At 44.1% G+C, this 22,763-nt stretch overlaps 1 protein-coding gene across 1 annotated transcript in view; it reads right to left on the bottom strand.

Moving 5' to 3' along the window:
* LOC120368654 (erlin-1-like) overlaps positions 1-22,763 on the bottom strand; it is a 57,723-nt gene that overhangs the window by 9,772 nt on the left and 25,188 nt on the right. Inside the window, 4 exon segments of the mRNA XM_039480938.1 lie at positions 2,733-2,791; positions 5,614-5,687; positions 7,229-7,354; positions 9,857-9,918. Coding sequence (XP_039336872.1) covers positions 2,733-2,791; positions 5,614-5,687; positions 7,229-7,354; positions 9,857-9,918 — 321 coding nt within the window.

The following is a 22,763-nucleotide window of genomic DNA, read 5'->3' as shown; positions in this document are numbered from 1 at the left end:
ATTCCTGCTAACACGAGCGAAGGAAATGGAAGAGCTTTCATTGTTTGAAGATGCACATGAAAGGGGAGAGAAGTTCAAAATGTTAGAGATCTGCAAAGGGCACAAACATTGGTTAAGAATAAAGCAGCTGACCCAAAATATTAAAACAGGATTTAAACTCAGGAACTTCACCATGCACTGAACTTTTCCTGACCCCAATAAGGTGTCTACAAGCAAGCTAAGCTGCATCCACATGGCACAGACAGCTACTCTGGCTGTCTGAGGGACCTCCATGCAACGCTCTTACTGGAGCTCGGGGCAGTGACACAGAAAACCTGACGAGCTTAGAGGACAAGAGATCTGTGACCAATTAAGGAGCTTCTCTTAAGGGAAGGCCAAGCAGTCCTCTGCTTCAAAGGATGGTGGTTAGAACACAGGATTCACACCAGGATCATGGGCCCAGGAGTTTTAAGAAGGGGGCACAGATGGACCCAGGAGAAGATCAGGTTCCAGGGCTGATTATTGGGACTCCTCTAAAGGTGTTCACACTAAACATTCAGGCTAGCTGTCATCTCATGCGTTGGTTCAGAGCCCCAGCCTGCCCTCACCATGAGCTTGTTGCTCTCTGAGGATTCTGAGGATCCCTGTGACACAGGCTGCTGGAGTGGAAGGATAGTCTGGTGGTGAAGAAAGTGGTTCCCAAACTTTTTACTAACACCACCCACCATCTGCCTTAGCTATTAAGGCATTTGTTCAAGACTCAAGAGAGTGGGGCTTGGTTCCTGGCTCTGCCAGACTCCATGCATCTCAGTTCCCATCCATACGTTGGGGATAACAGCACTGCCCAACTTTCCTGAGGGTCTGTGAAGATAACAATGAATGTTTGCAAGGTGCTCAAAGATGGCCCTGGTGATGGGAGCACAAAGGCAGAGCACATATGTAGCACTGCCAACCCCAGATTATCAAAAGTTACAAGTCAGATCTCAAAAAGTCTTGAGATTTCATTAAAAAATATTGACCTGTTTTCACTAATAAGTTTTGGGTTTATTTGCAGTCCAATACCTTAGCCTACAGGGCTGCATCAGAGTCACATTATCAAGCTTTCCTTCTCAACCACAAATGCTAGAAACTTACTTTTTGGTAATTAAGCCAAAATTCTCATGTGATCACATGACTCCAGTAGCTGGGGCTTGATAGAAAACAGCAAATATCATAAGACTTGTGATACAATTGCAGAAGTGGGCAACACTGCCAAGTCACCCTATCCTGCCATGACATGGAGAGCGTGCTGGTCCCCAGGGGAGCACAGCCCAAAGCCAGATAAAGCCTCCACCTGGCCTTGTTACACAGATGGGAACATGGTTCGCGTAATGACTGGCACGTGTGTTGGGTGCAAGAACTGTCGTCCAACATTCTCCTACCCATGCCTGGGATTAAGCACCTCGCTTATTCTATTGCTCCTGCTGTCTTTACATTCTGCTTGGCCTTGTGTATCTTTGCTCTCCTTATTTCAGCCACCTAACCCCTTTCTGGAGGCAATTTCCTGGGTTCATCTATTTCCCACCATCCCAGCACCAGTGCCCACCAGCAGCAAAGACTGCCCTTGTGCAGCTGCTGCAGACAGACACCACCCACCTCCAAGCAGGGGCAGCAGATTGAGTGTTAACTATGATGGGAAGTTTAACTTCATGCTATAGACTAGCTAATGTGAACCCTGAATGGCTCCCATGCCTCAGCTCTGCACCCAACAGTGCCTCTGGGAAAAGGACAGCATGCAGGGGAAACTGCAGTGTGATCCTCCCTCAGAGTCCCAAGGGAATTTCTAGAAAGCAGGCTCCTGCATGGACAATATCAGATGGGTAACACTTGAGTCTGCTAAACCCTCCCAGACAAGTTCCAGGGAGCTTTGTGATGGCTGGAGTTGCAATCTGCACAGAAACAAGTAGAGACCAGTTCTGCATCACCATCCACCTACCGATACCTTCATGGCAAGCAGGCTGCGCTGGGTTTACAGCTGCTTTAGTTTTCCACACACAGGGGGGCGGGGTGGGGGGAGGAAGGGGAGGCAAACGAGCCATTGCCAGGGCTCTCTCCTCTGGTCCTGCAGCAGCTGCTAATGGTTTGGAAAATGATGCACCAACCAGGAAGGCAAAAAAGCCAGTTCAAATTTCATCTCCACATGAAATTGGGGAAGGGGAATCTCTCTCCTCAGAGGAACAGGAGAGAAGAATGAGAAGAACCCCACTTTGCTTCACCTGAGTCCTTGGCAATCTCTATTTACATCTGAACCAGTGGCCCCGTAAAGCCAATCTGGCCTTTCCTCCCGCCAGGGAAGGGACACTCACAAAGCATGCTCAGCAGATACAGCTTTCAGCACACTGCTGCACTGAGATAGTGACCTTACAGAAGCGCCCAGTCTAAATCAATACATACGAAACCACTAGAGCTTTGCTGAGATCAGTTCTGTTACCCATGGGTAGGGAAGGAGATCATTCCTCGAATGTCTTTGCCTGCTGCCAGCAGGAGTTAAGTTCTAGCAACAGAAGAGGAAGAGCCTCTTCCTCTAGTCAATTCCACGGAATTTCTCCATAACCACACAGAGAGGAATAAGAAGCTTGGACCCCGACATGCGGTCCTGGGCACCAACTGCCCACCACTCCCCCTGAGATCACATTCTGGGATTGTTACACACCCTAGTTGGTGTAAGCAGCATGAACCTGCTAAACAATGGGATCTGCTGTGCAATTACTCACATTAGTTCGAAGTTTCTTCGAATGGCTTCCGGAATTTTGGGCTTTGTAACACGCACAGCCTGAAAAAGAAGCCAAAGGCATTTAAAAACAGACTCTCTACAATTAGAACTGCACAGCTGGGAAACCACCTGCAAGAAATCAATTTATTCTGCTAAAATAACCTGATCCAGGCAGTGCCATCTAGTAGAGAAAGCTCTAAATCTCATGCCAGCAGCACTTAGACGCTGGACATCACTATGTGAGGTTCAGAAAGTGACTTGCGGGTTGGTGGTTCCATTCAGCTTCTCTGTTCCTGTCCTACAACAAGTTGTCACTGAGAATAGCGTATCTCCACCTATATGGTCACTTTGAAAAGGTCACCCCCTTTGAACTCCTCCACTGTCTCCCTGTTTCTCTGCCTCTTTTTGAGCTGCCCTCATACACACTGGTGTATGGTCTGCCAAGCCATCCTGCTCTTCTCATTGTATTCCCTCTTCAGAACTCCCCTCCCCAACAAAGCCAACTGGAAGGAAGTCAGCAACATTCACACATGTAACTCTTATCCTTCAGAAAAAACCAAAAGAGCAAGACAGCGTGATTGTACACAGGCAGCTCTCCAAGAACAGTTACTAGAAAGTAACGTTTCACTCCTTTAAGGGCCTCTGTTCATTCCTCTTTTGGGAGATTAGCAAGCAGAGCTCCACCAGGTCCTTAGCTAAATGTGGATGACAGCACAGCTCTCCCAGACTCAGCACTGGAGCATGGTGGAAATCTGAGACTAGCATCTGATGAAAACGTGTACCAAAATCCAAGCTGCTGCTGTGCAAGTCTCCAGCAGGGGAACATGCCTAAGGCAGATCACTGGAGTGGGTCTTTAAACCATGGGGTACTGGTTCCCTAGCTATGATATATGAATGTTCTAGTCATCTCCTAACCCAGTGCAGAGTCTGTTCAACAATGGGTTCCTCCATGGTATCTCTCCTTATATGCTACAAATAACCTAATGCATTTTCTAAAGGATTTGGTCTTTTCCAGGTAACAGAACACCCTCTTTACATCTGTATGGATACAGAGCTGCCCTTGGATAGGAATGAGGCCTGGGGAAGAACATAGGGAGGGAAATGCATTGAGATAAGAGAGACCATCTTAGGCATGAAGCTGGGATGGGGCCTTATGATGAACCACAGTGTAAGGGGGAGTGGCCATGAAAACAGAGAGCTCACTCCCCTGCCTAGCACATGTAATTTCAGCCTAGAAAGCTACAAGCCATTGTACATAAAGGGCTCTATTAAAAATCTTGATGTAACCGTAGCCAAGTGAGCACATGGCTTCAATGACACAGGATACAGAATAATGGGCAAGTTGCACAGTAAGACACTTTAAAATGCAATGCTATCTGGGAAAGGACTGAAACTGCCAGGCAGGACTCGAGATGAAGTGTGCTTGGTTTACAAGTTAAACAACATGGCTTCTAACTGCAGGTCCTGCAAACTCAGTTTGGGCTCAGTCAAGCTGGCTGCCTTCCAATTCCTAACAAGTAACAAAGATCTTGCAGGCCGAGAGCTATCCTCGGTTGTCTTCAATAGGATAGCATGTGTCTGAGAACAGGACTGAGTTCTGCAATTTAAATTCAGTTAATGGTGACCTGCAAAGAACTGTGCTTGTGCCCTTTTTGATGGATACAGAGGGTCTGAAAGTGTTGGTTTTTAAAACTTAAAGAGGGTTTTTCCTGCTTGTTTTTTACCTTTAAAATATCAGGCCTGTTAAATCTGGATGGCTTAGGTGGTTAGGAAAGGCAAGGCCTCAGGGCTCTTCCAAAGTTGATTGTGACATGAGGCTTACCACAATCTGTCATTGTCTACAGGGACTGTGCAATTGCAAAGACAAGCTGGGAGATGGAAGGATGTTTTTTGTGAACTCTTCACACCCGATGGAAGGGCTGAGGCGATAGATTTTTTTTAACATAGGCTCCCTCCACTCAAAATATTAATTGGGCAAGTTACATTTGGTAACAAAACCAAGCAAAGTAGAATGAGTCTGACCCTTCCCACCAGCTCAACTTTCACTTGTTTAATTCTTGTGATGGTATACCAGAATGGGGGCCTCTCAAGTGACTGCTCACAGGTTCTTCAGCCATCACAGAGTCTCCCAGCCTAGATGGAACCTGATTTCTAATGTAAAATGCAAGCAGAAAAAAGTCTTTTGGAAACAGCCTCCCTCTGTACACATGACAAAGACACACAAGAGGAGCAAGCCCAATTTTATCCTGTTCAAGTTACCTTAAACAAGTGTGCTGATGATGAGTAGGCTGGGACAGACTCCCGCTCACACTCTCAGAGCTGGGTTGGCTCTGCAGGGATGACAGAAGTAGTAAGAACTTATTTTTGTCACTAATATGTTTGCAGATGTAACACTAATACATGCAGATCTGTGCAGAAAGAAGGAAGGGACCACTTCTCTCTCTTTCACATAGTTTCTCTTTTCTGACCATAATGACAAGTTTTCCATGGAAAAAAGGGCAACATCTAAGTCCTAAATGGGTTTTGGGAAAAGCCGAGGTGGCTAGAATGGCCCAAGCTTTGCAAATCTGCTGAGAAAGAATGCTTCTATGCAAAAGCATGCTGGGGAAACTGACTGTGGAATTACAACACTTCTCTGCTAGATGTGGCTGGACACGTCAATGTAATCCACGTAATCACACTGAAGGGTGTACGGAAGTGGTGGCAGTTGGCATGGGGAACAAGAAGATGTTCCTCACAGAGAGCAGACAAATTGGCATGTGCCCAGTACTTAATTGAAAGCCATATGAAACGTGGAGGCAGGAAATCATTTCCATCCATTCTCAACTGTACGATTTATGGGAGTGAAATATAGAAGACTTTCCCTTTAGGAAGGAGCCTACCTGGATGGTGAGACCTGGCGCCATGACATTCAGCTCTTTTTGCAGGGCCAGCTTCAGGTTCTCATCAATCTGATCTGTGTTCAAGGGACAAGAGAGATTCAGCAACACTGCAGCCTGCGCTGTAAAATTTAGCACTCTCTCTGGCTAACGTGCATGTAGTGATTAGTGTCAATACATCACTCAGCAGGGAGGTCCATCCAGACAGAACAAAATAAGGATAAAGAACTTTGAAAACCCCTGCAATATGCTGTCCGCCTCCTGATTCCACAGTGCCATGTGCACACTTGGGGTCATGGGCATACTATTGCCAGCCCAGTGCCTGGACCGCTGCACCACATGGAAGCCAGCCACTGTGGCAGTGGGAGCTCTACATGTGAGGCCCTGGAGAGATCAGGACCCACCTACAGCACAATCTACTTCTCCATCCACCACCCCTCCAATACAGCTGTGCTCTTTGCGAAAAGCGCAGCTAATGAGGCCTAGGATGAAGCACTGGAGCTGAAATAAAGTCTTTGTCAAGGATGCCAAGCTGTGGATCAAGCTACTGGGGAAGTAAGATTGAGCCAAAGCCTGGCCATCTTTGGAGCACTCTACAACACCCCCTCTCCTCCCTTGTTACAGTTTTACTGCCCAAGCTGACAATAGGGGCCCATGCACATCCGCACAGAGGCAAAGGGAAGCCTTTGTGGACAAACGATGCCCATCCCCATCTGCCAGCAGGCCTGGAAATCAATCATTCCCAGGTCACTCCTCCTTTGGAATTAGCCAATTTCCCAGGGCTTAAAGATAATCTGCAAATAGCATTAAGAAGCTTCTCTCTACCATGGATATTTATTGAGCCCACCCAGCCTGACCGAATCAGTGCTACAGACAGCGATTTACAGTCACAGAGTCAAGCCCTGATCCAGCCGGTTTTCCCAGGCCAGGAACCCCCTTTGCCCTGCCCTTCCAAAAGCACCCATCCCCCAGACACTGCTTCGCACGCTTTGCCCTGATTGGGGTACTAGTAGAGAATGGGTGACATGCATCTAGAACTCAGGTGTCAAGCCAGGACATGATACACCAACACCTGCAACTTGTGAAGAGACTAGGGAGGGGCAAAGGATCTCATTTTGGGGTCAAGAGCAGAGGGGAGGCAAAGAGACTGAAAGCAACTCCCTTCCATTTCTTCCATACAGAAATCAAAGCAGGATCCCAAGGTGGTGATGAAGACTCATTTAGCAATGGTGCAAGGGTCTGAGTAATGTGACATTCCAAACATCTGTTACCAGGAGCCTCCTTTTGCTGCAGTGGTGACAGTATGACCACTTACACAGGCTTTGCTTTGATCTTGTATCCAAAGTTCAGTTCTGGGCTAACAGCTATTGTTACCCACATAAACTCACAATATGACATCACATGAACAATGAAATAACCTGCATTGATAAGGACTTAGAATAACTGTAGTGAACTGTGCAATCTCAAGAAGGCTGTTCTTGGTCGTGATCTCGGCACAACTCTGGTTTCCTGACGGACACTTGTGAATGGAGAAGCTTGACAATCGTGGGCAGAGGCATAGCTGCCTATTGAATTAAACTTCCATTTGTTGTATACTCCCTGGTCCCCACATACTTACCAAACAGCTCAATGTACACTTCCTGGAGGGTATGGGAACTGCAGAACTGATTCAGCTCATGGTGAATTTTATTGAAGATCAAGGTCTTATCATAGTCTGCAGTGTAGTTCTTCACAACATCGTACACTGAGGAAAGAGAGAGTTACCACAGGGCAACACTAACAAGGCAGGAGAACAATGCTTCTCAGTCTACATGGCCATTCTAACAGCCCTAGCACTCTCACGAGGTAAGATACCCTCAGTTCTAGATTGTCCAAACCAAACCTAGAAGAGTAGGGTAATTATGCACAGATAAGAATATTGCACAGCCCTACTTTATGGTCTCCAACAAACAAACAAATCAGGGAAGTCTGCCATGAGCCATGTACAGGAACAGGCAGTGTTGAATACAGAATACAGGCCTAATAAGATGCTGTGACTCCCCGACACCCGAGCTGGTGTTCCTCTCTCAATGCTGCAGTAACACTAGTTCCCAGCATTACGTTTCCCTGCTTTGAAGGAAAAAAACCAGAGGTTTTTCCTCTTGTGGAACTCACATGTTCCACAGGCAGCAGGGATTTCACTTTCCTGTTCCACAACTGGTGACTCTGTGGAGCAACAGAAGCCTTAGGCCAAGCCTGCTGCCTTCACAAGCGCCTCCACCTTGCTCAAAAACTTGTAAGCTTTGCCAGCTTTTGAGTAGCCGTGCTTGTTGCATGTGCTGGTTCTGCAGTTTCTGCCCCCCAAACTAAGCAAACTAAGTTCTTCTGAACGTGGGCTCTTTGCAAACCAAGCTTGCCGTTTCAAAGTCAAAATATTTCAAGATCAAGAGGCAATCAATCTCTTTACAGTTTGTTTGCACCTGCTCATTCACCTTCGGACAAACCATGCCTGGAAAATTCCAGTCTGGGGGGAGTGTGGAAACATGGGGTTAGAATCAGATTATCTGGTGAGGGGAACCATAACAGCATCAGGATAAGGAGAATGGAAGTGGTATTGCCAACCTATGCTATAGCTGCTGTAGGATGGCTGCTCTGATGTAGTATAAAGATTCTGCTTTTCTACTTTTGCGCCCATTCTAATTGTCTGGAGCAACCTGTTGTGAGCAATACTCATTTTTGTCCTGCTATCTGGAAAATCAGGTAGGCAATTCCTGCAACGCTCAGGTTTAATGCACTCCCCTGAGGGACGAAGGCTGCAAACACAGCTGTGAGCCTGAGAGTGAGGGCCAAGCCAAGAGTAACTGGTTTATAAACAGGAGATAAACAGGATGCTGCTCCCAAGAAAGGAAAGCCCCCTCAGCTGTGCACATCCCTATTTAACAACACATGCAGTAACTTCACTAGCTCTGAACTCTCTCAAAAGTGGGCACCATTTTGTCTGTTCACGTATAAAGTCGGTTATAGTAATGTTAAGAGTCAACATAGCAAATAAATGCAAGCAATGAGGTTAGAGCACCACTGTCTACATGACTGCCCATCTTCTGCAAGACCCCCACATTTCAAGGCAAGACCTGCACAGAGCTACACTCCATGAAGCTTTCTGCACTTCCCTAGCACCCTCCAGCACCTTATAAACATTAACCATGGCATCTCCCAGCCACCCTGCCAGACAGTGCAGCCTCATTCTACCCATGCTATAGGTGGCCTACAGAAGCCAAAGAGAGGCAGGGACTTGGCACAAAGTCACACAGGAAGCCTATGTTAGCACCAGAAGAGAAACCAGTTCTCCTGGCTCCAAATCCAGGGCCATAAGCACAAAGCCATCCTTCTTCACTGTTTCCTGGCCTTTGCTGGATGCCAGGCTACATGAAGGAAAGGCTTTAAAAAGCTCAAGCACTTGGAGATGCTCATTGTAGGGTCACTCTTCTAAGTTCTCTAGAATGGGACAAGTGTAGTAGGTGGGTACTGCGTTCGAGTCACCAGGATACTACGGCAATGACGTCTCAATCACATGCCTCAGGGAGAGCCAGGGAAGCTCAGCCCAAACACTTTCTTGATCCCCTTCTGCATGACACATGAGAAGCAGAACCAGCAAGATGAGACAGCTGAACACCCTGTCGACAACTTGGCATCAGTGCTTTTTCTCTTCTGGGCTCAATTATCTTTAACCAGGGCACCTGCCAAGCAGTCTAGGGCATTCATAAGAAGGACTATCTAGGAGTTGAGCTGGATTTGGACTCTATGGGCCACATTTACAAGTGGTTGACACCCACAATTGCAGCCAGTTTTCCAAAAAAGCCCAGCTCCCACTTCGGCAGACAAATAAGTTGCCAGATTTTCAAAGGGCTCAGTATATGAGGAGTGCATTCAGTGCTGAAATGTACTTAAACAAGGCTTTCCCTGTCTGAGCATGGGCTGGGAGCAGGTGCAAGTCTTCAGCACAGATTAGTGAATCTCAGGTAGAACTAGATAAAACATCCTGGTCAAAAGGCAAAATCCATACCAACAGAAGGGAGGCCATGTGTATCCCACCCTCTCACCCAGGAGTGTTCAATACAACCTATTTACAAGTGCTTTGGCCAGTCCAGTTTTAGATGCCCCATGCAATGGGGCTTCCACCTCTTCCCTAGGGAGACGATTCCATTGCCCCAACAGACATACATGGTCAGGTACAATATTGCTAGATGAAACAGGAAATAATAAATACCTGCATATGGTGCTAACATATTCACAACTTCTATTCGGTCAATGTAGATCATAACCCCACCACTATAAAAAAAAAAAAGGCTTTGTGAGTTACATGGACAGATATTCACAGCAGCCCCAATTCAGAGTCCAACAATCCTTCTTGGTGGACTTTGCTGGAGATCTGTAGAGTTAACTTTTTACCCAGGACTCTCTGCTTTTCCAGGCTGTCTTGGAAGACTGCGTATGGCAATAAATCCCAGCTTAATATCTGGCATTTTACTCCTGCATGAATCAGTAAAGTGAGCTTCAGGATGACCCCAATGCACTTTCATTTTTCTTTCTGATGCCTCACTGTGTTTAGCCAGAGATGTGATTAAGAAAAGGAAAATGCCCTTGGAATGACCATGCGGCTGTTAGCACTAGGAAAAAAAAAGATACAGATGGGAGATAGACTAGGACAGAATACCTGCTGAAAGAAGTAGAGAATTCTGTCTGCACAAGTTGCACACATTTAGTGACTCCAAACAGGTTCATACGTAAGACCACTTGCAACAAGCAGCAAGGCTGCACTGAGCTAAATAGGTGCCATGTCCACTGCAAAAAGATTACTGTCACAACTTGTCACACCATGTCAGACAAGACATACTGCTGACTACGTTAGGGTGGTGTTATGGCTAAAGCCCAAAACTGGGAGCCAAGTAATGTGAACTCTATTCCCAACTCTGCTATGGCTCATGGCATGACCTTGAGTAAGTTGTGTTCCCTCTGTAATACTCTCCTACCTCACAAGGGGCTGAGAGTCTTAATTCATTATCATTTGAGCAGCACCCTGAGGCCTGGTCTACACTGGGGGGGGGGGGGGGGTAAGAAATCGATCTAAGACACGCAACTTCAGCTACAAGAATAGAGGAGCTGAACTCGACGTATCTTAGATCGACTTAGAATCATTTACTTCGCGTCCCCGCAGCGTGGGATCGACGGCCGCTGCTCCCTCGTTGACTCCGCTTCCGCCTCTCGCCCTGGTGGAGTTCCGGAGTCGACGGGGAGTGCATTTGGGGATCGATGTATCGCATCTAGACGAGACACAATACATCGATCCCCGATAGATCGATCACTACCCGACAATCCGGCGGGTAGTGTAGACATACCCTGAGACCCCTTAAGGGAAGGCACCAGAAGTACAATCAAGTTCAGCCTGCAGGCTTTCCCAAAAGCTGTTAAGTAGCTAACCTGTTCTGCCATGCTCCTGTTTCCTAGCTGGTCAAGTCCTCACCTCAATCCCTTCACTTTTTAATATGATTCATAACAGAAAAATCCCACCAACTAAAGCTGTATTTATCACACAGAGAACCAGTACCATCCACTACAGAAAAGGGAAAGTTCTAAATTCTATTTTCCAACCCACGTTTTCCAGAAGCTCATAACTTACTCAAACACATATTCCTTTGGGCCTAGGATCTCCCATGCTTTCTCTCAGTTCAAAGGTAATATTTGGAGGGAAAGCTTTAGCAAAATGAGCTAAGCCATTATTGAATCACACAAGTATAAACACTGATCTTGTATATTCCAAGCTGAATTTTTGTGCTCAGGTAACTCAAGCATGACTCTTATTGCAAACTACAGACTTGGCTTGCTTTGCAGATCTCACTGAGACTTAAAAGACAAGCCAAGTTTGAAGGAAGTCAGTTCATTAGTTTGAGTTATACACTGTTACATTTGGCAAATCCACATGTGCTAATTTTTCTGTTCTTTTTAAGGATTTCTCATTTAAGGGCTCCACAATGACAGAGGCTTACAAGCACTGCAAATGAGAATTTTTCATAGCAAGGAACTGACAAGCATCATTTGGCAGGGGGGAGGGGACTGAGTTAGGTTCGTCAAGGGTGGGTGCCTGTAGGAAAGAGAACTTCTGAGTCAGAAAGTGATTAAGCGCAGCCCCAACAATGAAGAACTCCTGTTTATGATATCATGGACTCTGCTGGCTGAACTTGTGAACTCCTTGATCAATATGATCTGGATTATTTTTCTTTAGAAAAGAAAAATCAGGAAATCCTCTCAGTTAATACAATATGAAGCACTCCAGAGTCAGAAAATGCAAAAAGTGTAAGTTTCTCCTGCAATTAAACTTGGCCATATTGCACATATGTAGGCCAGAGATTTGAGGCTTCATTATATTGAGAGATTTTCAGTTTTACACAAACATGGCTGAGTGTACTGTGGCATCAAGAGATAAGATTGCTCAACACCTTACATTATAAACCTGTTTTTAGTTACTTATAATTTTGACAAACTTTAAGAATACAGGAATTGCCAGACGGGACCACACCTGTGGCCCATCTAGCCCAGTACCCTGGGTATAACAGTGGCCAGCATTAGCTGCTTCAGAGGAAGGTGCAAGAACCCCAGAGTAGACAGAGGAGGCATAATCTTCCCCCAGTGAAGGTCTCCTCACCCCTGATCATTGGAGAGTGGCTTAAATGCTAATGACTGAGGCTTTATCTCCATTGCAATGCCTTTTTTGTAAGAATTAGTTATAGCAGCTTCAGATATTCATGTATGTTCAATCCCTTTTTGAATCTTAATTTCTTAGCCTCAACAATATCCCATGGCAGCAAGTTCCACTGTCTAATTATGCACTGTGTGGAAAAATATTTTCTTTTTTCCATGTTTCATTTAATGTCCCTTTGGTCTTGTGTTAGGAGGCAGGGAGAACAAAAGTTCCCAATCTACTTTCTCTAGACCATTCATTACTTTATGTACTTTTATCAGATCCCTTCTTATTTCATCTGCTTTCCAAGGTAACAATCCCAATCTTTTCAAATGAGAGATTTTCCAGGCATTCGCGCTGGCCTTCTCTGAGCTCCCGCTATTTCTATCATCTTTGTTTAAGATGAAGTGACCAGTGCTGCACACAATATCCAGATTGATTTCTATAATGGCATTATAACATTCTCCGCATTATTCTCCATCCCATTCCTTCTGAATCCTAACATGCACAAGCACCTGCCATTGTTAGCAGCTCAGTCATTTCATACTCAAGCTTCTTCAGAACTTTTGGATGTACCATCTGGGGTTGGTATCTTACTGCTCTTTAAAATAACCAACTTGCCCTAGCACCTCTTCTGACACTTCAATCTCTGATAGTACGTACTTCAACCTTTAACCAGCATTAACGATCTTGACTAAAACTTTGCAACTTGCTGTATGCCTCAGACTGAATTTATATTAAAACTTTCAACAAAAATCTGCCATTTTTAAGGTTAGTGAAAAAAATGGGCAGTTTTGTCAATTATTAAAAAATATTAAACTTTTTAAACAACTCTAGCTCCTCCCTGGCTTGGAAAAGGAACTTGAAATTTGGCAGGTGGATCATCCTGAGAGATGCTTTACCCCACGGACACCGATAGATATTTGGCCTCTGAAAATCACCCACTGCAACACGTAGCAGACCTTGTTCTTCTCTTGCTCCTTAATTTTCTAAGTATTCTAATTGCATTGCTCATGCTCCATAGCGTTGGTGAGCTGCCAGCCAGCCACCTCAAAATGTGTTGTAGCCTAGGGAAATACCTGCCCATCTACCACATGAAAGTATCTTTTAGCTTAGGAGGGTGCGCACTGGCCTTGGAGCCAAGAGAGCACAAGTTCAAGCCTAACTATCTTGACAAACTTTCAACCTTGCTCTCTGCCTCAGATTGAATTTATTTTAAAACTTTCAACATCATCTGCCATTTTTAAGAACAAGGTTAGTGAAAAAAATGGGCAGTTTTGTCAACTATTAAAAAGTTTAGCTTTAAAAACAAACAAACAAACAAAAAAAAAACTAGCACTTTCACTGCCTGGTCTGATGCACTTCACAACCCTCAATACTAAACAAGGCCTCATACCTCCTACCCTGTGAGGCAAGCTAATATTCCCCCATTTTACAGATGAGGTTACAGACATTGCACAAGGTCACACTTCAAGCAGAAATAAGAATAGAATCAAGGTCTCCAATATGGCAGATTTAAATCTCATCCACAATGAAGCTCAGAATGAATCTGCCAAATTTGTACTTGACTATGCAGTCTATAACCACTGGACCACCAAAGCCAAAACCAGAACCTATAAATCCTGATTTTCAACATTTTTCTGATGTCTAGTAAACACACGTCCTCTTCCTGGGAGTGACTGGTCTGCAAAGGATAATAGCTTACTAATACTACCAGTTATTATTTTAGTTCAAGGGGCAGAGGTCTTTGCTGTGATCTGAAGTTCCTGCATTCAGACCCCACAGACGACACTGCTGTGGTCAATCTGATTCCACATAATGGAATGCGCACCCCCACACTCCCATGTGCTCATTATAAAAATCCTAGTTCCTTTCACACAAAGAACTATGATAAAAGAATGAAAGTGAAGCACTTATAAGTTAGGAAATGCCAAAATTAAGGTTGCTTGTGCAGCCTTAATTCATCTCCCTTGTGCATACGCATTGTCACAGTGTCTTTAGTTACATGATTCCCTACTGTTTTTTCCATAGAAATCCTGCTTTGGTGCTCAGGATGGAACATGCTCTGTGCATGAACCAGGGCTGGGCAGTGAATGAAGTTGTCATCTGCAGGAACCTTGCCTCAGTTATGGCAGAAGCTGGAAGGTGTGCAGTGTTTTAAATTAAATTCTCATGTTAAGTTGGAGAAGTCAAGCTCTCAAGAGTTAGGAAATTCCAGTAATTAAAAAGGGACACTGTCAACTTGATTATTTATTTTTTTTAAACTTGACTAACTGCAAAAAACAGTTTTCCTATAGGATCTCCCTTCAGTTTATATGACCAAATTATTGGAAAATTTCTATTTTAAGAAACACTGTAAAGGTGTACTGCTCTGCTGTTGAGGTTTAGAAAAGTCTTCTGGGTGGTCCCCAAACATGCTTGGGCTCTCTCCTTTCCTCTGAGTGTACACCTACCAGCTGCCTCTTCTGTTTCAGCTTTGCTGCTGCTATCGGTTCACACTTTCTCGCAGGCCTTGAGACTGAGCATGCACATGCTCTTCCTGCAAAACAGTGATCTCACTATGCTAATGGTGAGATAGGAATTGCAATGGGCTAACAGCTCAGTGACACTGACCCGGCACAAGAGCTGTCACATGCACAGTACATAGATTGAAAATACAGGGAAAAGGCTTGTTTTGCTTGCATCTACCAGTTACAGGCATCATAGAGTTTACTTTTAACTATACTAGAGTCAAGCTACAACTTCTGCTGATGAAAATGAGATTTTCAAGCTTGTGTCCTTAAGCAGTTTCCCCTGCAACTGCAATTACATTGCACATAAGTAGTATTTGATGTTCCTTTGGTCATTATTAACATTGCTAAATCCTGACATTTCTGTTAATCATTTGTACTACTCTCTCCAGCTATAGTCCTCAGAGCCTTTCCTAGTGGTTACTCCATATCTTAGATAACATGATGGGCTGTTCAGGCATATCTGGGAAGCGTTTAGTTTGTCTGTAGAGCACAACACTGTATATCTAAGCTTTTCCCCTGTGGACTGAATCTCCATGGTCAGGCTTCCTGTGAACCTCATGAGGATTTCTGCTTGTCCCCTCTCCCTGAATAAGGTGACTTTGCTTGGAATATAACACAAGTATATCATGTTTATTACATAAGAATCTTGCAATGAGCCAAGAGCAGTCACACTCTGGAAGAGGCTAATCTCCTTTGGAAGTCTGGTCCACAGCTTGACTGAGAATGCTTTATTTCCTCCTGACACTTCACATTGAGCTTTTTGTTAGCTACCATGTATGAGAGCAACACAACTGGAGTGATGAGTCAAAACAAAGTTTTGAAATGACAACAGAAGAATGAAAGACATAGAACCATGCACTGGGAGGTTAGGGAATTATAGAAATGTAGGGCTGGAAATAACCTTGAGAGGTCATCAAGTCCAGCCCGCTATGCTGAGGCAGGACCAACTAAACTTAGATCATCCCTGAGAGATGTCTGTCCAACCTGTTCAGAAAAACTTCTAATGATAGTGTAGGATAAATATGAAATTAAAAAATTAAGGTTAACTTAAGTTTAGTTAAGGAAATATGTGCATTGTAAAGAAAGGCTATCACTAGGAAGCAGAATTAATTGAAAATAATGAGTTATAAGGCCAGAAGGAATGAAGTAGGTAGGATGTTTGGTTCAAAGAATAACTAATGAGATAAGGGGAAGTTTCTAAAAAGAAGGCCTCTGACAGATGTGAAAAAAGATCTGTGTTAAAATGAGCCAAACATGGCTCTTCTCAACCCACACACCTGTGTTAAAGCCTACGTGAACCCAGGGGCAACGGACAAACTGTTGGTCAGCAAGAAGAAGGGGAGGAAAGGCCTTGGGAAGAAAGGAAGTTGTAAATCTTATCTAGATAAAGACTGGAAATAAGGGTGAACTTGAAGGGTAAACTCTTAAAAGGGTTCATTGCTAATACCTACCTGACCATGTTGGAGCCGACCAATACGGGTCTAAGCATCCCTAGGTTTAGCCTGTTATCTTGATCAAATGTGTATAAATGTTTTGTTACTGTTTGGATGTAGTAAATTGCTTAGTATTAGGCTTTTTAGGCATGTTTTGGGCAACTGTACTTTTTGGCTTTTGGATTGTTTGTAGCAACCAAGGACACAGCCATTTCAACTGCATTAACTCAGGACTATTGTGATAGAGAAAGCTTACACTTCCAAAGTACTCAATGGAGTTGAAAAGCAGTCTACTCCCTATGAAAACCAATTTTTGCTGTGTGGTGGGCCCTGACACATTTCAGATATCTGGTGGGGTTGGGACGCATAAAAATGTACATTGCTCGTCATCCTCTACAGTGTCTTCTGTCTGGTAAAATTAAAAACGGTAGTGTCTAGTCCTAGACTGACACTGTGGTTCCTTCTGCTGGAAGAGCACCAAACTGAAGTCTGTCCTCTTAAACAACCCTCACATTTGGCAGCAGGACTATTCATTGATGGTAATCCATACAAGTGTCCTGGAGAAATTCCCTCTCATGAGGGGCTCCTATCCCTTTTACTCATGTGCAGTACATACATTTAAATTCTGAAGGGCTGCAACCTGAGGGTCTGACAATATATGCTAATGGGTTGTCCTAATACCAAAAGGGACCTGTCACAGAATTTATGGTTTGGGCTCTCTCAGTTCAGGGTGAACCTGGGCAACACAGATGTAGTTCACACACTGTATACTGTGTTGGCTGCTGTAGCAGAGGCATTATCACTCAGTAATAAAGAACAAGTACCAGATAGTGTAATATGTTCAGACTGTAATGGTCTGTGATGCCTTAACAACCACCTCCCTTGGTGTAGTGCAAATTCATTTTGCAGTGCAGATTACAAGCCTTTATGCTATTAAGCCCTTTTGTACTATGTGTGGGAACTAGCAGGTAAATGGGCTAACTCAGTGGTATATGTGATTTAAGTAAAAGCTCATACCAGACATGGGGAAGTGAGCAAGAAAAACAGAGTGAATGAAGCTGCTAATAGCCAGGCTTTAGTGTGGTCCCACGCCCAATTATCCAGTTCTTGCCATTACCAATTGAGCACAAGCAAAAACCATTGATTTAGTAACATTGCAAGAATCTGATCCAGAGATATCCTCTTACACAAAAAGTAATGCTTCGGGAGTTAAATGGTAAATCACTCCTTCCCAGCCCAGGGAAAGTTCCATCACAGCCCATTAAAAGGGAAATGTTAAGACGGGTGCATGATTTGCCATTGATGGCCCACCAAAATGCTGATACCACTTATCAGTGACTAATTAAGGCAGCCTGGTGGCCCCATTGTAAAAAAAGATGTAAAAATTCATGTTAACAATTGCCTGGTTTGTGCTAAAAAGCAATCTACCAGGGAAAACAAAACATGGATTTATCCAGGCACAGCAACAGGGCAGGTTCATGCCAAATGAGGGCATACTTTAACAAGCCAGCCCAAAGTGTAGATTGGCAAGTAGAGGACAGAGTGATGGTGCAGTGAACACCGGGAAAAAAACAACAAAACATTTCTGGCACCAAGAGGGCGGCCCACTATATAATACAAAAAGCCAACCCTGCAGTTTATCTGGTATGAACAGAAGCAAGATAAAAAAACAAGGATCGATGAGTAGATGCTACTCAGCTAAATTTTAATCAAATGAGGGCTTATTGATATGTGCCCTTTTGCAGGGGCGCTCTGCCGGTCGCCAGGAGGGCGGCAGGCGGCTCCAGTGGACCTTCTGCAGGCGTGCCTGCGGAGGGTCTGCTGGTCCCGCGGCTTCGGTGGAGCCGCGGGACCAGTAGACCCTCCGCAGGCACGCCTGCGGGAGGTCCACCGAAGCCGCGGGACCGGCGACCGGCAGAGCGCCCCCCACAGCATGCCACCGTGCTTGGGGCAGCGAAATGTCTAGAGCTGCCCCTGCCCTTTTGAGAATCAGGAAGGGTAGAAATAAAGGTGGGACAAATACCATACACTGGGGGGCGAGGAAGAAAAAAAGAAAAACTCACAACGCTCTAAGGTGAAGGTACGACCCAGTAATGAATTGGTATTAAGGTCCCTTAAAGAAGTGCTGTGCAATGATGTTCAATTTATATATGTACCTGTGGTGTTGAATTTGACTTGGTTGCAGTTGACAAAAGTGTAGTGTCTTGGCCACTGTATGGCAAAATGATAGAGGACTATTAGAAAGGCTTTCTTGACAGAAATGTAGAGGAAAAAGCACCAAAATCAATTCAAAGACAAAACCGATGGAGCCTATCCACCAGTGCTGTACAGGTTTCAAGCTGGAATCAGGTGGATATTGAGACCCTGTGGGAACACAACCAGGCATTCCAACACACGCTGGCTGTGGACCTACTGAGTCCAACGAATGAGCACAGCAAAGAACATAGTAAGAACTTTAGAATGTATATAACATGCATGACATAGTTAATTCATTGAAGGAAGTACAGGATAAAGTAGATGAAATAGATAACCAAACTAATAAAGATCAAAGCAGGCCAATAGCCAGGGCCATGACACATTGTGTGTACAAAGAAATATGCACTAGACAAAAATCAAGGCCATCCTCACTCATCTAGAGCAAAGTAAATTGCCCTCATCACCACAGAGAAATTAAAAACTTGGTATAGTATTCCTTATCCCACTCATACTATCCATCCAATAACTGCAGAACACCACATTCAAACCATTAATAGAGAGTGCTACAACTGGGAGTACTGGAAGACACTAACCCATAAGTTTTTAAAAGAGTTTGTTTCTCTTCAAATACTGTTGCAAGATAATGACAAGGTCTGGCAAGCCTTGGACTTGTTCTGTTGCTCACAATTGGGGACACCTGCAGCTGTAATGTCTTACAGACAAGTTGCCAGCATGCGGGCTAACTCTAGGGGAGCCATCTCCAATCTGCACAGTGCTGGGGAACTGGTGAAGTGAAAACCTCTTACACCAGGAATGGTAAATATTGTGCGGGTGATGGAAATAAACCACTTCTAGTGTGGACCCACAGTCTTATTCCAAGTGGCCAATGTTTTGTTTCACAACAAAATCCACTGTAACTAAAATACAGGCTGAATTCAAATTACAAGAGGATGCTATGAAAGCAGTACCCAAGTGTGGGCATCCTAGTCTTCCCTTGAGCCTGGATCTTAAAATATTAACAGCCAAGAATAGGGAATTCAGGAGTTAACTAGCCCCTGGCGGTGGAACAAGCACAAAGTCGATTATATCCATGGTAACTACGGTTATTTAAAGCTAGGGTAGTTAATGTAAATTGTGGTAACTGAAACTTTGATTTTGTATTGTCAAGTTTAATGGTTATGTAAGATGTTGCAAAATCTTAAAAGTTATGTTTAAAATGCTTAATGTAGTAAAACCCACATAGCATGTAGGTATTTAAGGCAGAGAATGTAGGATAAATACAAACTAAAGAATTAGGGTTAGTTGAATTTAGTTAAGGAAATAGATGTGTTGTAAAGAAAGGCCCTGATTAGCAGGTAGAAGGAAGGCCTTGAAAGTAACGGGTCAGAAGGTCAGAAGGAATGAAGTAAGGATGATGTCTGGTTCAAAGAATAACTAATGCAATAAGGGGAAGTTCTAAAAAGAAGGCCTCTGACCAATGTGGGTGACTGCAGATCGTTTTAAATAAAATGAAGAATCTGTCTTAAAGTGAGCCAACATGGCCTTTCCCAATCCACACAGCAGTATTAAAGCCAATGTGAACAGAGGGGCAATGGACAAATTGTTGGTCAGCAAGGAGAGGAGGAAAGGCCTTGGGAAGAAAGGAAATTGTATATCTTATCTGGATTATGATTGGAAATAAGGATCAACTGTCTCAAATGGATTTTTAGCTAAAATTAGTAATTGGGAATGATCTCACTTATTTGTTGAAGGGTATAAAAAGTAAACTCTTAAAGGGCTCATTGCTAATACCTGCCTGACCATGCTGGAGCCAACCAATACAGGTCTAAGCACCCCAGGGTTTAGCCCATTTGTAAGTCTCTTGATCAAATGTCTGTAAATGTTTTGTTATTGTTGGATGTAGTACACTGATTATTTAGGCTTTTTAAGGAATGTTTAGAGGAATTGTATAAGTGGCCTTTGGATTTAATACAGGAATTTATGGTTAAATTAGTGCCATGGATAAATAATATTACATGGATATGTATAAGTATGGATAAATCACCCTGCATAAATAATATTAATTCCAGCAGATGGGGGTTCAAAAACCTCCCCTAGAAGCCTATTCCAGAGTTTAATTACCCTTATAGTTAGAATGTTTATCTTAAATATCTAACTTAAATCTCCCTCGCTAAAGATTAAGCACATTGCTTCTTTTCCCGCCTTCACTAGACACGGAGAACAACCGATCACAGTCCTCTTTATGACATCAGCAACCCTTAACATATTTGAAGACTGTTATAGGTTTCCCCCTGCCCCCGGTAATCTTTTCTCAAGATGAAACATGCTCAGTTTTTTGTTGTTTTTTTTTAAACCTTTCCTCACACGTCAGGTTTTCTAAACCTTTTATCATTTTTGTTGCTCTTCTCTGGACTTTCCAATTTGTCCACATCTTTCCTAAAGCATGGAGCCCAGAAATGGGGACAGTACTCCAGTTGAGGCCTTGCCAGTGCTGAGTGAACCGGGACAATTACCTTCCATGTCTTACATAAAACACTCCTCTTAATACGAGGGCTGCACAGAGGATTCAGGGGGCCTGGGGCAAAGCAATTTCAGGGGCCCCTTCCATAAAAAAAAGTTGCAATACTATAGAATACTATATGCTCGTGAGGGGCCCTGCTTGCAACCCCTTTCCCCAGCTTGGTGTCATCTGCAGATTTTATAAGCATATTCTCCATTCCATTATCCAAGTAGTTAATGAGAATAATTACTACTGCATCCAGGACAGACCCCTGTGGCACCCAACCAGATACACCCTCCCAGTTTGACTGCAAATCACTGATAACTACTCTGAGTACGGTCTTTCAACCAGTTTTGCACCCTTATAGTAATTTTATTTGCTTATGAGAATGTCATGTGAGACTGAACCAAAAGCCTTATTAAAATCTACTTACTATCACATCAACTTCTTCCCCACTCTGCACTAGACCAGTAACCCTGTCAAAGGAGTCAAGTAAGTTGATTTGGCATGATTTTGTTCTTGACAAATCTATGCTGGCTACAGGGGGTGCCTGGTATATGTCTCCCCCTTATCCATTGTTTCACATATCCATCGCTCATCAATAGAGGAACTTGTTTTGATTCATGTCGGTCCCAATCCGCATATCCATCGTGTGCAGTACTGTACTGTAAGTTGCAAACGATGGATATGCGGACCGACGTGAATCGGAACACATTCCCCTACTGATCAGCGATGGATATGCAAAATAAGGGATAAGGGGGAGATGTACACATCCAGCCCTCCTTTCCCCAGAACTTGACCCACACCATCCACCCAGCACTCCAGCCAGGGAGCGGAGGCTTGCAAGCCCGCTCTGCTCTCCTGCACCCCACCAGGAGCGCTGGGCGCAGCGGGCAAGCCCCCGTGCCCTGCTCCCCGGCAGGAGCCCTGGGCGCAGCAGGAGAAGTTCCCACACCTCAGCAGAAGTCCCAAGCAGAGCAGAAAAAGCCCCCAGGTCCCAACCCCACTCCTGCCCATGCCACTGCTGTACCAGCAGGTCCCAGGTATACATCATTTTGGTATACATGGCCCTTTTCAAGAACACAACCCTGACCTATACTGGGGACCTGTTGTATTCCTTATTATTCTCTAGGTACTTTCAAACTGATTGCTTACAGTTTGTTCCAGCACCTTTTCAGGTATCAAAGTTAGGCTGATTGGTCTATAATTCAAGAAAGGTGTTTCATTTTGTGGCAGGATCTCATTAACTGACCCACAGCAACAGGTGGAATATTACTGATTTATGCCATAAAATATACAGGATGTGCAGTGTAGCTAGGTTAATATTTCAGAAGAAACTGTCAGCTCTAGAATTTTCCAGACCCAAGAGGTTGATTTTGCAACATTAACAATCCATGAACATGTGTATAAATAAAGCACTCTGGGATACTTTGTGAAGATAAGCACTGCACACACAATGCATTGTTACAGCTGCTTTAACTAATACTTAGCACTTGGATATTTAAATGCTATTGAAGTGCTAAACTTTACTTACAAGGTTTGCATCTTGTACAACATTCATCTGCTCTTTTACTTCAGAGAAAGTTTCTGACCACCCAGACTGACAATTAGTCTGCGATGAACCAGATCCTGGCTTTTTGTCAGGGTTCATTTCAGGTGGTGGGACTACATTCCAAATGTACAAGCCCAATCCAAGGGGATGCTGTTCTTATTTCCCTGGGATATCATGGAAATCAGTGGTTGAGTTTCTATCATTAAAGAGCGAATTCCAAACTAGAAGCACTAAGAGGCTGGTT

Source organism: Mauremys reevesii, linkage group 7 (assembly GCF_016161935.1).
Source record: "Mauremys reevesii isolate NIE-2019 linkage group 7, ASM1616193v1, whole genome shotgun sequence".
Classification (NCBI taxonomy): Eukaryota; Metazoa; Chordata; order Testudines; family Geoemydidae; genus Mauremys; species Mauremys reevesii.
The sequence above is the reverse complement of the archived record's forward strand: the minus strand, read 5'-3'. Positions and strand labels throughout refer to the sequence as shown.